The 14,460-nt window shown below is 36.5% G+C and overlaps 1 protein-coding gene across 5 annotated transcripts in view; it reads left to right on the top strand.

Moving 5' to 3' along the window:
• The window catches only part of SCLT1 (sodium channel and clathrin linker 1), a 218,943-nt gene that overhangs the window by 59,304 nt on the left and 145,179 nt on the right, over positions 1–14,460 (top strand). For all 5 annotated transcript variants that reach the window (XR_010658816.1, XM_065904109.1, XM_065904107.1 and 2 more), the window contains exon 6: positions 2,820–2,958. Coding sequence is in view for 4 of the 5 variants with exons in the window: in XM_065904109.1 (XP_065760181.1) it covers positions 2,820–2,958 (139 nt within the window). In the remaining variant the exon portion in view is untranslated. The remainder of the gene's footprint in view (positions 1–2,819; positions 2,959–14,460) is intronic.

Below are 14,460 nucleotides of genomic sequence, written 5' to 3'. Positions count from 1 at the left end.
CAAATACTTCAGATACTAAAACAAATAAAAATAAACTACATGTAGGTAGCCCTTGCTTTGCATATCAGTGCAGAACTCTGAAAATGACCTTGCAAGGGCAAGGTGTGTCCAAGTTGACGGGATAGGAAAACCCTGAACTCAGCTTCTCTTATAAGCACAGTAAAATTACAACTGTTTGAAGAGCAACTATCAGTGAGAATCACTTGAATACAGCAGAAAATATTTTCACAACTAAAGATACAGTGAAGGAACCAAATCAAGATGGGTAGAACTTCCCTGGCAATCCACTGGTTAAGACGGCAGGCTCCCACTGCAGGGGGCTTGTATTCGATGCCGCACGCTGCACAGAGTGGCCAGAAGATTAAGGGAAAAAAGGGTGGGAGAAGGCAGAGACATAATGTAGGCACACCCTCAGGTAGGTGACCACAAACTGGGGGATAATCACAGACACAGAAGTTCTCCCCAAAGAGCAAAGGGTCCAAGCCACACATCAGACTCCTGAGCTGAGGGTCCTGCAGTACGAAGCCAAGCCCTCAAAACTTGTGGCTTTGAAAGCCAGCAGGATTTGAATATTGGAGAGCCAGAGGAAACAAGCTCCACTCTTAAAGAGCACACACAGAATCTCACTTGCTCTGAGTCCCAGAACAGAAACAGTAACTGGAAAGGAACCTGTTAGGACCCACTTGCTGATCTTATAGAGTCTCTTAGACAGGGAGGGGGCAACTAGGATAAAGAAATTGAGGCCAAAAGAGGTTAAGGAACATGTTCAAGGTCACATAGCTAACAAAGTGACAGATCCTGGCTTCTCATTCAGGCAGTTTGGATATACTGCAAGGAAATCAAACCAGTCAGTCCTAAAGGAAATCAGCTCTAAATCTAGATGTTCATTGGAAGGGCTGAAGCTGAAGCTGAAGCTCCAGTACTTTTGCCACCTGATGTGAAGAGCCAACTCATTGGAAAAGACCCTGATCCTGGGAAAGATTGAAGGCAAAAGGAGAAGGGGGCAGCACAGGATGAGATGGTTAGATAGTATCCCCAACTCAATGGGCATGAATTTGAGCAAACTGGGAGATAGTGAAAAATGGAAAGAAAGCCTGGCTTGCTGCAGTCCATGCGGTCGCAGAGAGTCAGACACAACTTAGCAACTGAACAACAACAAATTTGCTCTTAATCAATAAGGGTTTTGTTTTTTAATATTGAAGTATATTTGCTGTACAGTATTATGTGTTACAGATGGATAATATGGTGATTCACAATGTTTATACTTCATTTATTGTCTCGTTACTAAGTTGTAACCGACTGTTTTGTGAACCATGGACTGTAGCCCACCAGGATCCTCTGTGCATGGGATTTTCCAGGCAAGAATACTGGAGTGGGTTGCCACTTCCTTCTCCAGGAGCTCTTCCTGAACCAGGGATCGAACCCACGTCTCCTGCTTGGCAGTTGTATTCTTTACCACTGAACCACCTGTACTTCATTTATTTGTTGTTGCTGTTCAGTTGCTAAATGGTGTCTGACTCTTGTGCGCCCCCATGGACCCTTTGGTCCCACTGGAATCCTTTGTCTGTGAGATTCCTAGACAAAAAACTACTGGAGTGGGTTGCCATTTCCTTCTGCAGGGGATCTTCCTGACCCAGGCATTGAACCCATTTCTCCTTCACTGCAGGTGGATTCTTTACTGCTGAGCCACCAGGGAAGCCCCATACATCATTGGTAGTTAATATAAAATATGGGCTATATTCCTTGTGTTGTACAAGATGTTTTCTTAGCTTATTTTGTATCTAATAATTTGTACCTCATAATTCCCTACCGCAATACTGCATCTCCCCCCTGCCTTCACCCCACTGGTAACTGAGATTATTGCCTTGTGAGTTTTATTGTATTTGATGATTTCAATAAATCTGTTTGTTTTCAATAAACATTTTAAAATTTCAGATTGTATTTTTCTAGTTTCAGTGGAGATTGTAGTATTAGTAGGTAATTCTGTTTAGTCTATAGAGATGGATACAGTTCCTTCGAGAAATTTTTACCTTGAGATATATTTAGTATAAATGATGTTTTCTGATTATAGTTATACAAATTTCAATATTTTCAAGTTTTTCTGATGTTAAAAACCATTTTCCCTTTTGTGTGTATATTATATATCTAATTTTTTTGATAATTTTAAATTATCAAAATAGTTTAATGAATATTTTGTAATTTATGAAATAAATTTATGAAGTTAATTTATGAAATATTTGTCATTTATAAAATATTTATATTTAATATAAGATTAAAGTTGAATTTAAGACTTTAAAAATTACCATCAAGCTTACTTAAGAAAGTATTGGCAAGTAAAGCCTCTAGTCTTGATTTCATAACCATCAAGAATTTTATTCTATTCTTTATAAACTGGGGCTAGTCAGGAATCAAATGAGTTTTGTGAAACACAGTGAAGAAATTAGCAAATAATTCTATAATCCCCTTTCCATTTCATTAACTAGATGAAGTTATTTAAATTTATTCTGAATGACTTGTTTTATCAATGAATAAGGTATAATTTCAGAATTTTATCTTTGTGAAAAATTAAAATCTTCCTAGGACAAACTGAATTATGTATCTTTGAATTGATCAATTTAACTCATTCAAAATTTTGATGTATTTTTTCTTGTGACTCATCATTTAATGATTTTTAAATACTTCTACATTTAGGGGATGACTTAAAAGTGATTTTTGTGTAAATAGTGATTTTTGATCCAAATGTTGATTTAGTTGGCCCTGAAACAACAACTACTGTTACTAAAGTTAAATTATTGTTGTGTTCACTGTTTGTTCCAAAGGTTGCGCAATGAATTAAAAGATGCTGTTGTTGAAAAACAATTGGAGGCCCTTCCATTTGGCACAGAGATGGGAAATGAGATATATACAGATGACGAAACAGTCAGGAATCTTGGAGAACAACTAAAACTGGCCAATCAGGTGAGTGACATATGTATTATCCTGAATAAACAATTTCTAAAATTCTGTGATCAGTCATTATTTATGAATGATAGTAGAATATTGAAATTGTTAGCTTGATGATTTTCTACAGTTTGCAAAATAGTTAACAGGTAGCAAAATTTGTAATATGTACCCTTGCTGTATGTTACAGTTGCCATGTATATATTTTAATTGAATCCTAATTCTTTTGGCATGATTTTTTGTGTGTTGTAAAATATTTTCATGCAAAAGAAAATTTTTGAAGAAAAGAATCAATTATCCACTTGCCTAAATTTACATTTTTTCCCATGTTTTCTTCTGATACCATTTTCTTCAGTTTTCAAAGATTATAGAACTATGTTTTTCTAAACTTACACTTCTTTTAGAATTATGCCTTTCCTCCTTTTTTATCCCTTTATGGTTATCAAAATATTTGGGAAGCTATATTGTTTATATCCTGTTTTTAGCATTGTAATTTTTTTGGTTATATGTAAGAGAATGTTATTTTAATTTATAATTTTGTATGCCAGGTATCTCCTATCTTTTATGGATTTGAATCCCATTTTTATACCTTCCTGTGTTCCTCAGTTTCTTCATTTTTATAAATGGGAATTAGAAATTCATTATTAAAGTTTTGATTTTATAGTTATCTGTAAAAAGTTGAATTCTCTTTTATTCCTTGGAAATTTGATTTTGGAATTCATGGCTTTCAAAAGTGATATCATTTGTTAATTAGATACGCTATATATACCTTGTTAAGGAGCGTTATGTACCACTGAATTCTTTTTAATGTATAAAGGGAAGGAATTTGAAAAGTAATAGAGGGGAAAAAAAATAATGAGGAAAGCATGTTCTTTGCTCTGTTTTAGCCTAGTATTTCAGGAAGAAATTATTAATGTTCATGCATGCATGCATGCTAAATCGCTTCAGTCCTCTCTGGGTCTTGCAAGCTGTAGCCCACCAGGCTCCCCTGTCCATGGGACTCGCCAGGCAAGGATACTAGACTGAGGTGCCATGCCCTCCTTCAGGGAATCTTCCCCACCCAGGGATCGAACCCATGTCTCTTAGGTCTCCTGCATTGGCCACGGGTTCTTTACCACTAGGCCACCTGGGAAGCCCATTAATATTCACATATAAATAAGTAAATGAAAATTAATTTAGACTTCAAAATGCTTTCTAACCAGACATTAAATACTGTAGCAGAATATGCATTTCTTGTTACTCTTAAAAAATGCTGTGACAGACATGTGTAAAAGAACCCTCACTTGTACACCTTAAATATAGGCAGTGATTGTCAGCCACACCTCAATAAATTTTTAAAAATTTAATTTATAAAAGAAAGCAGAGTGCAGAACTAGAGATTTGTAGTTTCAAAAAACAAATAGAAAAGACGAATTCTACTTCTAAAAAACATCTCTCTGTAGTACTTTTGTTGCTATAATTTCTAACACTTAATTTAATTTTATTTTTTTTTAGTCACATTTGTTCTCATTCCTCACGCCTTTCTCCTATCTTCCTGTCTTTGCCTTTCTCCATCTACATCTTGCTTGGTCCCATATTATTTCTCTGAAGATGGTCCTTTTTGCTACATTTTGAGTTATTACTTCATAGTAAATTTGGTGAGGTCCAGCTTTGAGCAGTCAAAATTGAAAAAGTTTGTGAAAGACAAATTTTGCCACAATATCTGCAATGTACTTTGTATATAAATGTGAAATTTTAACTGAGTGACAGTTCAAGGAGTTTTATAAAACGTTAATGAATCCATAAAGTAATAATGTTAAATGTTCTGCTTATTCCTTATACATTCATGTTTATGTACATTACTAAGTTCTACGTACAGTTGTTTTGGTATCTATCACTAGATTGAAAAACCTTTATGTCATGCATGAAGACTAGGTGAATCCAAACTGAATAAATTGAAAACTAAATACAATGCAATTTATAGTAGAAAATTGAGAGAGAATTCTTTATTATATTATGCTTTATTAAAGCAATAAGTCTAATAATTTAATAAGATTCAAGTATCTTCATTTCACAAATATTTATTAGGTGTCTACTATATATGAGACACTGTGCATAGTGTTGATCACGCAGTGGAGAATGTTGGCGTCAGCTTTTGTGAAACACACAAGGTTTTGAAAGAAAAATCTGGTCAAACTTCTTGAGTTTGGTCCCCATTCTACTTTCTCACTCTGTGATCTTGGGAAATCTTTTTGTGCTTTACCTTCTTCATTTATAAACAAAGATTATAGTAGTTCTCCTTTTATGGGGTTCTTAAGATAATTAAAGTTTTAAATCCCCATAAAGCACATAGTGTAATGCCTAGCACATGTGTGAAATATCATCTTTATTGTTATTATTGCTAAACAGCAAGATGAAGAATTAAAATTAGGTGTAAAAAATTCTTTGTATCTCAAGTATAATTTTTTGGGGGTCCAATAACACTGGTACAATATCAAGTACCTAACTAAATATTTTTAGTTTGGAGTATTTTGTTTTCTCATAATAGTGTGATTTATAAAAATCTTTCTGGAGGGCATCTTGGCAATAAAAGCCTAGAAATGATTATATCCTTTGACCAGTTAATTTGATGGTGACATTACATAGATTCTAGGAACCTGTCCTAAGAAATTGTTATATATAAAAATATATGAATAAATATGTTCATTGTAGTAATGTTTTGCTTGTAAAAAATTGGAAGTATTTTTTAAAAAATCTAAAATATGGAATCATTTCAGTTGTGTTTCTTTTTTTCAAATTATGGGTTATATATCAGTACAGCGGTTCTCAAATTTTAGTGTTTATTATAATCACCTGGGGGCTTATTAAAATAAAGATTGTTACCCTCTCCCCCAAGTTTTTGATTCAAGAAGTCTAGGATATGAGTCAGTAACTTATGTTTCTAACAGGTTCTAAAGTATTGCTGCTAGTCCTTTCAGAACCACTGGTCTAGGAGAATCTGGGCTTTCTACCTAGTATTCCAGATTATTTTTACCATCAAACACATTTGAAAAAAATGTAGTTTTGAGATAGGTATTTTTATGACTATTACACTGAAAATAAAATAGTCTTAAAAAAATAAAATGAATTGTAGACGGTCATTCAGCCAGGAATTAGAAATACAGCCCGAATTCTGGCTCCATATTCTACTTTTGTCTACAAATTTTAAACTATGTAAGTTTTAGGCAAACTAATAAAAGATTTTAGAAGTCAGGATAATGGTTATTTTTGGAGGATTGTAGTATCTAGTAGAAAGGGGCAACTGGCTTCAAGGTACTGGTAATAGCATTCTCTGTCTTGAACTGGTTGCTGGTCACATGAGTGCAGTCACTGTACAAATGTATGATTTGTGTGTCTCTGAATGCATATTATACCTCAGAAAGTTTCTTTAGAACTTATAAATGTATTATTTATTTGAAGTGTATACTCATTATGTTCCAAAAATACCTATGTTTTCACTACACCATCTTACCTACTTATTAAAACTGCGAGAGGAATAGCTCTGACCTGGGATTTAAAAGCTTGGGCTTTAGAGACAAAGAGATGAAGATTTCTTCTTGATTCTGTCAGCAGCTTGCTGAGTGACTCCAGGCAAAGGGCCTGAACCTTAGTTTCCACTTCCCTAAAAAGAGAATAATGCTTTTTATATGCTGGCTTAGTTTCTCAACCTTCTTGGTTTAAGAACCCCTCTTCAGTATACTTAAAAATTATTGAGGACTCTGAAAAGCATTTTTGTTTTTTTGGTTTTTTTGGTGGGACATTTATCATAATGCTAATTAAAACTAAGACATTTTTGTTTTATTTTTTTTAATTTGTTAATAATTTTATTTATTTGGCTGTGTTGCGTCTTCATTGCTGAGTGGGCTTTTTCTCTAGTTGGGGTGAGCAGGGGCTACTCCCTAGTTATAGGCTTCTCACTGTGGTGGTTTCTTCTGTTGTAGAGCAGGGACTCTAGGGCCTGAGGGCTTCAGTAGTTGCATCACACAAGCTCAATATTGGCAGCTCCCAGACTCTAGAGCACATGCTCAATAGTTGTGGAGCACGGACTTACTTGCTCCTTAGGATGTGGGATCTTCTCAGACCATGGATCAAACCTATGTCTCCTGCATTGGCAAGCAGATTCTTTATCCCTGGGCCACCAGAGAAGACCCTAAAATTTATTCTTTTTAATATATTTTTTTATTGAAAGATAATTGCTTTACAGAATTTTGTTGTTTTCTGTCAAACCTCAAAATGAATCAGTCATAGGTATACATACATCCCCTCCCTTTTGAACCTCTCTCCCATCTCTCTTCCCACCCCACCCGTCTAGGTTGATAGAGAGCCCCTTTTGAGTCTCCTTAGCCATACAACAAATTCCTGTTGGCTATCTATTTTACATATGGTAAATGTAAATTTCCATTTTACTCTTTCCATACATCTCACCCTCTCCTCCCCTCTCCCCATGTCCATAAATCTATTCTCTATGTCTGTTTCTCCACTGCTGCCCTGTAAATAAATTCTTCAGTACCATTTTTCTACATTCTGTATATGTGCGTTAGAATATGATATTTATCTTTCTCCTTCTGACTCACTTCACTCTGTATAATAGGTTCTAGGTTCATCCACCTCATGAGAACTGACTCAGATGTGTTCCTTTATATGGCTGAGTAATAGTCCATTGTGTATATGTACCATAACTTCTTTATCCATTCATCTGTCAGTGGACATTTAGGTTGCTTCCATGTTCTAGCTATTGTAAATAGTGCTGCAGTGAACAGTGGGATACATGTGTCTTTTTCAATTTTGGTTTCCTTAGGGTATATGCTTAGGAGTAGGATTGCTGGGTCATATGGTGGTTTTATTCCTAGTTTTTTAAGGAATCTCCATACTGTCTTCTCGGAGAAGGCAATGGCAACCCACTCCAGTACTCTAGCCTGGAAAATCCCATGGACGGAGGAGCCTGGTAGACTGCAGTCCATGGGGTTGCTAGGAGTTGGACTTGACTGGGCGACTTCACTTTCACTTTTCACTTTCATGCATTGGAGAAGGAAATGGCAACCCACTCCAGCATTCTTGCCTGGAGAATCCCAGGGATGGGGGAACCTGGTGGGCTCCCGTCTTTGGGGTCGCACAGAGTCGGACACAACTGAAGCGACTTAGCAGCAGCAGCAGCATAATGTCTTCTATAGTGGCTGTATCAATTTACATTCCCACCAACAGCACAAGAGTGTTCCCTTTTCTCCACACCCTCTCCAGCATTTATTGTAGACTTTTTCATGACGGCCATTCTGTGTGTGAGGTGATAGCTCATTGTGGTCTTGATTTACTTTTCTCTAATAATAAGCAGTGCTGAGCATCTTTTCATGTGTTTGTTAGCCATCTGTCTGTCTTCTCTGGAGGAATGTCTGTTTAGGTCTTTTTTCCACTTTTTGACTGGGTTGTTTGTTTTTCTGGTATTGAGTTGTATGAGTTACTTGTATATTTTGGAAATTAATCCTTTGTCAGTTGTTTCATTTGCTATTATTTTCTCCCATTCTGAGTTGTCTTTTCACCTTGCTTATAGTTTCCTTTCTCAGCAAAAGCTTTTAAGTTTAATCAGGTTCCACTTGTTTACTTTTGTTTTTATTTCCATTGCTCTAGGAGGTGAGTCATAGAGGGTCTTGCTTTGATTTATGTCATCGAGTGTTCTGCCTATGTTTTCCTCTAAGAGTTTTATAGTTTCTGGTCTCATATTTAGGTCTTTAATTCATTTTGAGTTTATCTTTGTCTATTGTGTTAGGAAGTATTCTAATTTCATTCTTTTACACGTAGCTGTCCAGGTCTCGCAGCACCATTTATTGAAGAGGCTGTCCTTGCCCCATTGTGTATTCTTACCTCTTTTGTCAAAAACAGGGTACCCATAGGTGCATGGGTTTATTTCTTGGCTTTCTATTTTGTTCCATTGGTTTTTGTTTCTGTTTTTGTACCAGTACCATACTGTCTTGATCACTGTAGCTTTGTGGTATAACCTGAAGTCAGGAAGGTTGATTCCTCTAGCTCCATTCTTTCACAAGACTGCTTTGGTTTTTTGGGGTCTTCTGTGTTTCCATAGGAATTGTAAAATTTTTTGTTCTAGTTCTGTGAAAAATGCCATTGGTAATTTGATAGGGATCGCATTGAATCTGTAGATTGCATTAGGTAGTATAGTCATTTTCACAATACTGATTCTTCCTACCCAGGAACATGGAATATCTCTCCATCTGCATGTGTTGTCTTTGATTTCTTTCATTAGTGTCTTATAATTTTCTGTGTTATAGTTCTTTTGTCTCCTTAGGTAAGTTTATTCCTAGATATTTAATTCTTTTTGTTGCAATGGTGAATGGGATTGATTCCTTAATTTCTCTTTCTGACTTGTCATTGTTAGTATATAGAAATGCAAGTGATTTGTGTGTATTGATTTGGTAACCTGCAACTTGACTAAACTCACTGATTAGCTCTATTGTTTGACAGTATCTTTAGGGTTTTCTATGTACAGAATTCTGTCATCTGCAAACAGTGAGAGCTTTACTTCTTTTCCAATTTGGATTCTTTTTATTTATTTTTCTTCTCTGATGGCTAAAGCTAGGACTTCCAGAACTATATTGAATAATAGTGGTGAAAGTGGACACCCTTGTCTTGTTCGTGATCTTAGGGGGAATGCATTCAGTTTTTCACCATTGAGAATAATGTTTGCTGTAGGCTTATCATGGCCTTTACTGTGTTGAGGTAGGTTCCTTCTAAGCCCATTTTTTGAAGAATTTCAATCATAAATGGTCCTGAATTTTTTCAAAGGCTTTTTCTGCATCTATTGAGATGACCATATGGTTTTTATCTTTCAATTTGTTAATATGGTGTATCACATTGACTGACTTGCATATATTGAAGAATCCTTGCATCCCTGGAATAAACCCAACTTGATCATGGTATATGAGCTTTTTGATGTGTTGCTGAATTCTCTTTGCTAAAATTTTGTTGAAGATTTTTCCATCTATGTCCATCAGTGATACTGGCCTGTAGTTTTCTTTTTTTGTGTTGTCGTTCTCTGGTTTTAATATCAGGGTGATGGTGGCCTCCTGGAATGAGTTTGGAAGTGTTCCTTCCTCTGCAATTTTTTGAAAGAGTTTAGAAGGATAGGCATTAGCTCTTCTCTCTAAATGTTTGATAGAATTCTCCTGCGAAACCATCTGGTCCTGGGCTTTTATTTTTTAGGGTATTTTGTTCACAGCTTCAATTTCAGTGCTTGTAATTGTATTCTTCATAATTTCTGTTTCTTCTTGGTTCAGTCTTGGAAGATTGAACTTATCTAGGAATCTGTCCATTTCTTCCAGGTTATCCATTTTATTGCCATATAGTTGTTCATAATAGTCTCTTATAATCCTTTGTGTTTCTGCATTGTCTGTTGTAACCTATCCTTTTTCATTTCTGATTTTGTTGATTTGATTCTTCTTTTTTTCTTGATGAGCCTGGCTAAAGGTTTATCAGTTTTGTTTATCTTCTCAAAGAACCAGCTTTTAGTTTTATTAATTTTTACTATTGTTCTTTCATTTCTTTTTCAATTATTTCTGCTCAGATCTTTATGACTTCTGTCCTAATTTTGAGGGTGTTTTTGTTTTTCTTTTTCCAGTTGTTTTAGGTGTAAAATTAGTTTGTCTATTCGATGTCTTTCTTATTTCTTGAGGTAAGATTGTCTTGCTATAAACTTCCCTTTTAGAGCTGCTTTTACTGCATCCCATAGGTTTTCAGTTGTCGTGTTTTCATTGTCATTTGTTTATAGAAATTTTTCGGTTTCCCTTTTGATTTCTTCAGTAACTGATGGTTATTTAGAAATGTGTTGTTTAATCTCCACATGTTTGTGTTTTTCACAGTTTCTTTTTTATGATTGATAGCTAGTCTCATAGCACTGTGGTCAGAGAAGATGCTTGTTATGATTTCAATTTTCTTAAATTTACTGAAGTTTGATTTGTGACCCAAGATGTGGTCTATCCTGGAGAATGGTCCATGTACACTTAGGAAGAAGGTGTATTCTTCTGCATTTGGATGGAATGTCCTGAAGATATCATTGAGATCCATCTCATCTAATGTATCATTTAAGACTTATATTTCCTTATTAATTTTGTTTTGATGATCTGTCTATTGGTGTGAGTGGTGTGTTAAAGTCTTCTACTATTATTGTGTTATCATCAATTTCTCCTTTTATGTCTCTTAGTGTTTGTCTTATGTATTGAGGTGCTCCTATGTTGGGTGCATAGATATTTACAATTGTTTTGTCTTCCTCTTGGATTGATCCCTTGATCATTATGTACTGTCCTTCCTTATCTCTTGTAATATTCTTTATTTTAAGGTCTATTTTTTCTGATATGAGGATTGCTACTCCAGCTTTTTTTAGCTTCCCATTTGAATGGAATATATTTTTCCATCCTCTCACTTTCAGTCTATATGTGTCTTTAGGTCTAAGGTGTGTGTCTTGTAAGCAGCATATTTATGGGTCTTGTTTTTTATCCATTCAGCCAGTCTGTGTCTTTTGGATGGAGCATTTAACCCATTTACATTTAAAGTAATCATTGATATATGTGTTCCTATTTTCATTTTCTTAATTGTTTGGAGTTGATTCTGTAGATCCTTTTTCTTCTCTTGTGTTTCTTGACTATATAAGTCCCTTTAAACATTTGTTGCAAAACTGGTTTGATGGTACTGAATTCTCTTAACTTTTGCCTGTCTGAATAGATTTTTATTTCTCCATCAATTTTGAATAAGATCCTTGCCAAGTACAGTAATCTTGGTTGTAGATTTTTTCCTTTCAGTACTTTAAATATATCCTGCCATTCCCTTTTGGCCTATAGAGTTTCTGCTGAAAGATCAGCTGTTAAATATATGGGGTTTCCCTTGTATGTTAACTTGTTGCTTCTCCCTTGCTGCTTTTCATAGTCTTTCTTTGTGCTTGTTAGTCTTTGTTAGTTTGATTAGTATGTGTCTTGGCATGTTTCTTCTTGGGTTTATACTATATGGGACTCCTTATGCCTCTTGGACTTGATTGACTATTTCCTTTTCCATGTTGGGGAAATTTTCAACTATAATATCATCAAAAATTTTCTCATACCCTTTCTTTTTCTCTTCTTCTTCTGGCACCCCTATAATTCAAATGTTGGTGCATGTGATATTGTCCCAGAGGTCTCTGAGACTATCCTCAATTCTTTTCATTCTTTTTACTTTATTTTGCTCTTCAGAAGTTATCTCCACCATTTTACCTTCCAGCTCACAGGTTTGTTCTTCTGCTTCAGGTATTCTGCTATAATTCCTTCTAGAGTATTTTTAATTTCAGTTATTGTGTTGTTTGGATATTTATTCTTTAATTCTTCTGTGTCTTTGTTAATTGATTCTCACATTTTCTCCATTGTTTTCAAAGTTTTTGATCATTTTTACTATCATTATTCTGAATTCTTTTTCAGGTAGTTTGCCTATTTCCTCTTCATTTATTTGGACTTCTGTGTTTTTAGTTTGTTCCTTCACTTGTGTAGTATTTTTCTACCTTTTTTTTTTTTTAGCTTGCTGTGTTTGAGGTCTCTTTCCCAGGCTTCAGGGTTGAATTCTTTCTCCCTTTTGGTTTCTGCCCTTCTAAGGTTTGTCCAGCGGTTTGTGTAAGCTTCATATAGGGTGCAATTTGTGCTGAGTTTTAGTTTGTTTTTCATCTGATGGGCAAGGCTGAGTGAGGTGGTTATCCTGTCTGATGATTGGGTTTGTTATTTTGTTTTGTTTGTTGTTTAGATGAGGTGTCCTGTGCTACTGGAGAGTGCTGCTGATGGTTGGGTGATGCCAGGTCTTGTATTCAGCTGGTTTCCTTTGTGTGAGTTCTCACACTTTCATACTCCCTACGCTTAGTTCTCTGGTAGTCTAGAGTTTTGGAATCAGTGCTCCCACCCAAAGGCTCAGGAATTGATCTCTTCAGTGACCCTTGTCAAGTTGGTTTAGCCAGAATGCCATTATGTTTCCTCTTAGGGATTTTTCATCCACAGACGCCCAACTCTGCTCTGGATCTCGTATCTGACCTATGAGAAAACAGCATCTGAAACTGAGAGATGGTACCCATCCTTCTAATTCATGCTGAGCCTAGTAGAGTGTATGTGGGAGACGCTGGATGGTGTTCCCAGACTGTCCCCCGAAACCAATTTCCCTGGGCGCCTTCCTTGGAGGGGACTATAGGGACCCACATTCAGAAAACGCTGCTTAGTTTGGCATTTAAGTCCAGTAGGCCAGAAATAACACTCTTACTGCTTAAAAGTGTCCTGCTTCCCTCCTCCAGGCAAAAGGGGTCTTTAAAGAACGAGGAACTGGGAAAGCCCAGTTTTTGCTCTGTTGAATAGTTTCTGCTCTGCTTTGTGGAGGACTTTCCTAGTTCTTCAGATGGTAAGGAATCCATCTGCAATGTCCCTAAAATGTTTTTAATTGAAGGATAATTGCTTTACAATATTGTATTGTTATTTTCTGCTAAACTTCGGCATGAGTCAGCTGTAGGCATACCTATGTCCCCTCCCTCTTGAATGTCCTCCTCACCTCCCATCCCATCCTACCCTCTAGGGTGTCACAGAGAATGGGTTTGAGCTCCTTGAGTCAGACAGCAAATCCCCCTGGCTTTCTGTCTTACACATGGTAGTTTATATGTTTCCATGCTGTTCTCTCCATTCATCCCACCTTCTCCTTCCCCCAATCCCATGTCCACAAGTCTGTCCTCTGTGTCTGTGTATCCATTGCTTCCTGCAGGTAGGTTCATCAGTACCATTTTTCTATGTTCTGTGTTTTTATTCTTCAGTCTCTCAGTCATGTACAGTTCTTTGTGACACCATGGACTGCAGCACACCAGGCTTCCCTGTCCTTCACCGTCTCCCAGTTCAGTTCAGTTTAGTTCAGTTGCTCAGTTGTGCCTGGCTCTTTGTCATCCAATGGACTGTAGCACACCAGGCCTCCCTGTCCATCACCAACTCCCGGTTTGCTCAAACTCAAGTCCTTTGAGTTGGTGATGCTATCCAACCATCTCATCCTCTGTCAACCCCTTTTCCTCCCGCCTTCAATCTTTCTCAGCACCAGAGTCTTTTCCAGTGAGTCATTCTTTGTGTCAGGTGGCCAAAGTATTGGAGTTTCAGCTTCAGTGTCAGTCCTTCCAATGAATATTCAGGACTGATTTCCTTTAGGATTGAGTGGTTTGATCTCCTTGCAGTCCAGGGAACTCTCAAGAGTCTTCTTCAACACCAGATGGAATGCATTGGTTCTTCGGCACTCAACCTTGTTTTTGGTCCAACTCTCACATCCGTACATTTGTACTGGGAAAACCACAGCTTTGAATCTTTGTCGGCAACCTGACGTCTCTGCTTTTAATACACTGTCTTTGTTTGTCTTAGCTTTCCTTTCAGGAAGCAAACATCTTTTAATTTCATGGCTGCATTTACCCGTTCTCAGTGATTTTGGAGTCCAAGAAAAGAAGATCTGTCACTGTTTCCACTTTTCCCCCTC

This window comes from Muntiacus reevesi, chromosome 13, assembly GCF_963930625.1.
Source record: "Muntiacus reevesi chromosome 13, mMunRee1.1, whole genome shotgun sequence".
Taxonomy (NCBI): domain Eukaryota; kingdom Metazoa; phylum Chordata; class Mammalia; order Artiodactyla; family Cervidae; genus Muntiacus; species Muntiacus reevesi.
The sequence above is the reverse complement of the archived record's forward strand: the minus strand, read 5'-3'. Positions and strand labels throughout refer to the sequence as shown.